General features: G+C 64.6%; 1 protein-coding gene across 1 annotated transcript; it reads right to left on the reverse strand.

Moving 5' to 3' along the window:
• Positions 1-261: 261 nt before the first annotated feature.
• Positions 262-3,201, reverse strand: SOCS3 (suppressor of cytokine signaling 3). Its single transcript, XM_049859142.1, has 2 exons — positions 2,997-3,201; positions 262-2,530 (listed from the first exon to the last, which is right to left on the reverse strand). The coding sequence occupies exon 2, from the start codon at positions 2,432-2,434 to the stop codon at positions 1,748-1,750; it is 687 nt and encodes a 228-aa protein (XP_049715099.1). The 5' UTR covers positions 2,435-2,530; positions 2,997-3,201; the 3' UTR covers positions 262-1,747.
• Positions 3,202-4,020: the final 819 nt, after the last annotated feature.

Consider the following 4,020-nt stretch of genomic DNA (forward strand, 5'->3'; position numbering starts at 1 on the left):
AAGAGCTAGCACCCTCTGTGGCTCCCTGCACCCTCTCCTTGGATCCAGTGTGGGCGTGGGTGAAAGAGAAAGCAAAGCAGAGAAGGGGTGGGGAGTGGGGGAAGAAAGTTCGAGTCATGTTTTTCATTAAAAAATAGTGCTCTTTATTATAAATTACTGAAATGTTTCTTTTCTGAATATAAATATAAATATGTGCAAAGTTTGACTTGAATTGGTATTTTGTTGAGTTCTTCAAGCATCTCTGAACAGCCTGGAAGGCCTGGGGGGGGGCGGACTGGAGGTGGAATCTTTATAAAAGACAGAGTGATTGAGGCAGATTGTAAACATTAATGAAAAAAAACAAACGAACGAAAAACAGAAGGAAAAAAAAAAAAAACACCCCAACACACAGCTGCCCCCATCCACCTCCAATAACTAACGCAGAAAACTTTTGTGTTTGTTTTGTCTCCCCCTCCCCCAAAAAAGAACAGTTCCAGGTAACTCCGTGGCTGCCACATTCCTGTAAGTTTTCATTGATCAGTGCTACTGCGTGTGGGGGGGGGGGGTGCAGGGGACGGCAGGAGCCCAGGCTCTGACTTCCTGTCTGCCTCCCCCAGGCAAGGGGGGAGGGCTGTGCAGGGCCTGGGGGGCTAGGGGACCAGGTGGCTCTCCTCCCCCAGGAGAGACCGGCCCATACGGCTGGGCTGACAACCAGAGTGACTGGCATTCTCCTAGCGCTCAGTGGAAGGTATGGATTCCACCCCCCACCCATCTTCCATGGGGCAGCAGAGAGTGGACCACCCCATGCTCTCTGGAGAATTGTATGGCCTCTTGAGTGCCATCCCTATCCATGGGACAGGGAGCATTTAAGGTGAATCTCCTAGCCAGACAGTTAGGAGGCGCCAAGCAGAATACCCCACCTTCTCTATTGGGGGTCAAGGGTGGCTCGCCCCTCTCTCCCAGTGCTGGAAGTTTCAGCCTGGCTGGGGAAAGAAAAGTAACTGGCCAGCCCCTCCAAATGCCACTTCTCCCTTAAAACGGGGGAAGGTCTCTGGGCTGTCTGCCCGAGGTGGACTCCAGGACCTGTTTCCTGCGATTGTCCCCGAGGGAGAGATCAAGGGGTCAGAACTCAGGAAGGAGTCCCGCACCAGGATATAGTCTCCTCCCGGCCGCCCCTGCCCTTTTCCCCAGAGGCAGGGAGAAGAGCACGCACCCACCCTCCTCACCTGAACTGGGCGGTGGGAGTGGGGCACACACCCATCTGCAGCAAAAGGCCCCCATTTCCTTAGCCAGCTGGCAGCCCTGGGGCCCCCCAGGCCCCCTCTCTCTTCCATCCTTCCCCAGGCCCCACAACCTGCTCCGGTTTCAACCAAATTAAAGAGCAAACAAGTTCCTCTGGAAAGTTTGATGATCCCCGGCACTTCTCAAGAGTTCAGCTCTCCCGCAGTCTCCCCGGTTCGGAAACAGAGGGGGAGTGGAGAAAAGGAAGGGGAGAGGAGAATCCACTTGTCGCAGCTATTGTCCCACCAGGCCAGCCGGCTCCACCAAAGAAGCTGGAGTGGGGGAGGGGAGCTCAGGTGGCGCTCCCCCTCCCTTCAAACACTTTCCAGGTCCACGGCCCCAACTGCAGGGGCGGGGCGGAGGAGGGGCCTGTCCACCCCGGGTCACCCAGAGCGGTGGGCCTCTCCAGGCTGGGTTCTTGTGCTTGTGCCATGTGCCGGAAGAGGGGGACGCCAGGCCCCCCTCCCCGACCCCTGCCCTTGGCTCTTTAAAGGGGGGCGTCATACTGGTCCAGGAACTCCCGTATCGGCCCAGGAAGCTGGGTGACCTTCTCATAGGAGTCCAGGTGGCCGTTGACGGTCTTCCGACAGAGATGCTGGAGGGTGGCCACATTGGAGGAGAGGGGTCGGCTCAACACCAGGGGGATCTTCTCGCCCCCCGAGTAGATGTAATAGGCTTTCCTAGGGGTGCTCCCCGTGGGCGGCTGGGCAGGTGGCTGCTCGGGCACCTCGGAGGAGGGCGAGGAGGGCTCAGGTGGGGGCGAGGAGGCTGAAGGGGCCCCCGCGGGTGGCATGTAGTGATGCACCAGCTTAAGCACACAGTCGAAGCGGGGCACGGGCTGCGTGCTCCGAGGGTCGCTCTGCAGTGAGAAGCTGCCCCCCTCGCACTGGATGCGCAGGTTCTTGGTCCCCGACTGGGTCTTGACGCTGAGAGTGAAGAAGTGGCGCTGGTCCGAGCTGTCGCGGATGAGGAAGGTGCCGGCGGGCTCGGCGCTCAGCAGCAGGTTCGCCTCGCCGCCCGTCACGGCGCTCCAGTAGAAGCCGCTCTCCTGCAGCTTGCGCACTGCGTTCACCACGAGCTGGTACTCGCTCTTGGAGCTGAAGGTCTTGAGGCGCAGGCTGGTGTCCAGGGGGCGGCTCATCCCGGCGGCGGGAAACTTGCTGTGGGTGACCATGGCGCACGGAGCCAGCGTGGGTCTGCTTGGCGGCGGCGGCGGCTGCAGCTGCTTGGCGGCCTCCGCACAGCGGCCGCGCTACCGCATCCCGGGGGGCTACGGAAAAGAAGCGCGCGCGATGAGTGCCCGGACGCTCCTCAAGCAGAGCCAGCACCTACAGCCCCGGGCTCCAGTGGAGCCGCCCCGCCCCTCCAGCCGGGGGTCTCCCCAGCGCGCACAGGGAGGGCGCCGAGTGGAAAACTCGGGCGCGGAAGTTGGGTGTCCGGGAGCGCAGCCAGGGTGGGAAGCCGGAGAAGGGCCCCCGGGACGCTTGGGCGCCGCTCAGTCCGGTGGCTTCAGGCGATGGGGACGGAGGGCGAAACCCAAGGCAGGGCGGGGGGCAGAGAGAAGCCGCGGCCCCAGCTTGGGCATTCCGGGAACCTGGGCTCCCCGGCGTCCATCCGCCCTGCTCTCTACCTCGTCCCTTCCTGCCGGGAAGGACCCGGGAAGGGGAGGGGAAACCGGGAACAGCGCCCGGGACCAGCCACTGGCCACCCCCCCTCGCCGCGCCCCTCCTGCCTACCTGGTCCCAAACTGAAGTCTCCGACTTCTGCTGCGCCTCCTACGGCTCCCACGCAAGCGGCGGCCAGCGGTGCCCGCGCGGCGCCCAGATGTTGGCGACCTGGAAGTCCACAAACGGGCCGGGCGCGCACGTCCCTTGGGCTGGGCGGGCGCCCGCCTGCCCCTGCGGCCGGCGGGGCTAGGCGATGGCCGCGGCGCGGGCGCGGGGCCGGGCGGCGTGCGGGCTAGCGGCGGCGGCGCGGGGATCCGAGTCGGAGCCGCCCGAGGCCGCGGCGGGTATATACGCGGCCGTGGCGCCCCGCCCCCCTATTCCTGGAACTGCCCCGCCGTTCTTCTTGTAATGTTTAGTCACTACCAGCGGCGCTGAAAGGCTGCGCGCCGGCGAGGGAGGGGCTGCGCGCGGGGGGCGGGCCCGAGGCGGGGCAAGACCAGCAGGGACGCGGCCGAGACAAAGCGCGGCCGAGGCGGCAGGGGCGGCCGGCGGGCGCGGCGCCAGCCCCGGGGCGCGTTCCTGGCAGCGGCCCCTCCCCCCGCGCGTGCCCCGCCCCCCACTTCTCATTCACACTTTCCCCCACCCCCTCTCCCTTCTAAGAAGCAGAGTTTCTGGCAAAGGCGGGGGCGCCTCGCCGGGAGCGCGGGCAGTTCTGGGAGGCCGAGCGGGACAGGCTCCCGGGTCCCCTTCCCTTTTCTCGGACCCCGCGAGGACATTCCCCCGCCCCCACCGGGCCGGCCCAAGCTCCGATGGCCGCCCCTGGTTGCTTGGGCCTGCCGATGGGGAACTGGGGACACGCCACGGCCGGGCTGTGGGCTGTGGTCGGTCCTGGGAGCCGAGAGGGGGGACGCGCGACTGTCACTTGTGGGCACGTCCACGAGGCGAGGCCGGGGCGCCCCAGGGGTGGAGGGAGCATGGCAGCTGCCCGGCCTCGTCCCATCGGCACTGCCAGGTTCTTTGCCTAAAAAACACGAGTCACCTCCCCCGCCCCTCAAAAAAAAAAAAGCCGCTTTCACTCATCTCGGTCTCCAAA

This window comes from Elephas maximus, chromosome 19 (assembly GCF_024166365.1).
Source record: "Elephas maximus indicus isolate mEleMax1 chromosome 19, mEleMax1 primary haplotype, whole genome shotgun sequence".
Classification (NCBI taxonomy): domain Eukaryota; kingdom Metazoa; phylum Chordata; class Mammalia; order Proboscidea; family Elephantidae; genus Elephas; species Elephas maximus.

What these genes read in the sequence shown, in the direction of transcription:
- SOCS3 (XM_049859142.1), bottom strand. Translation starts at nt 2,434, where the DNA reads ATGGTCACCCACAGCAAGTTTCCCGCCGCCGGGATGAGCCGCCCCCTG.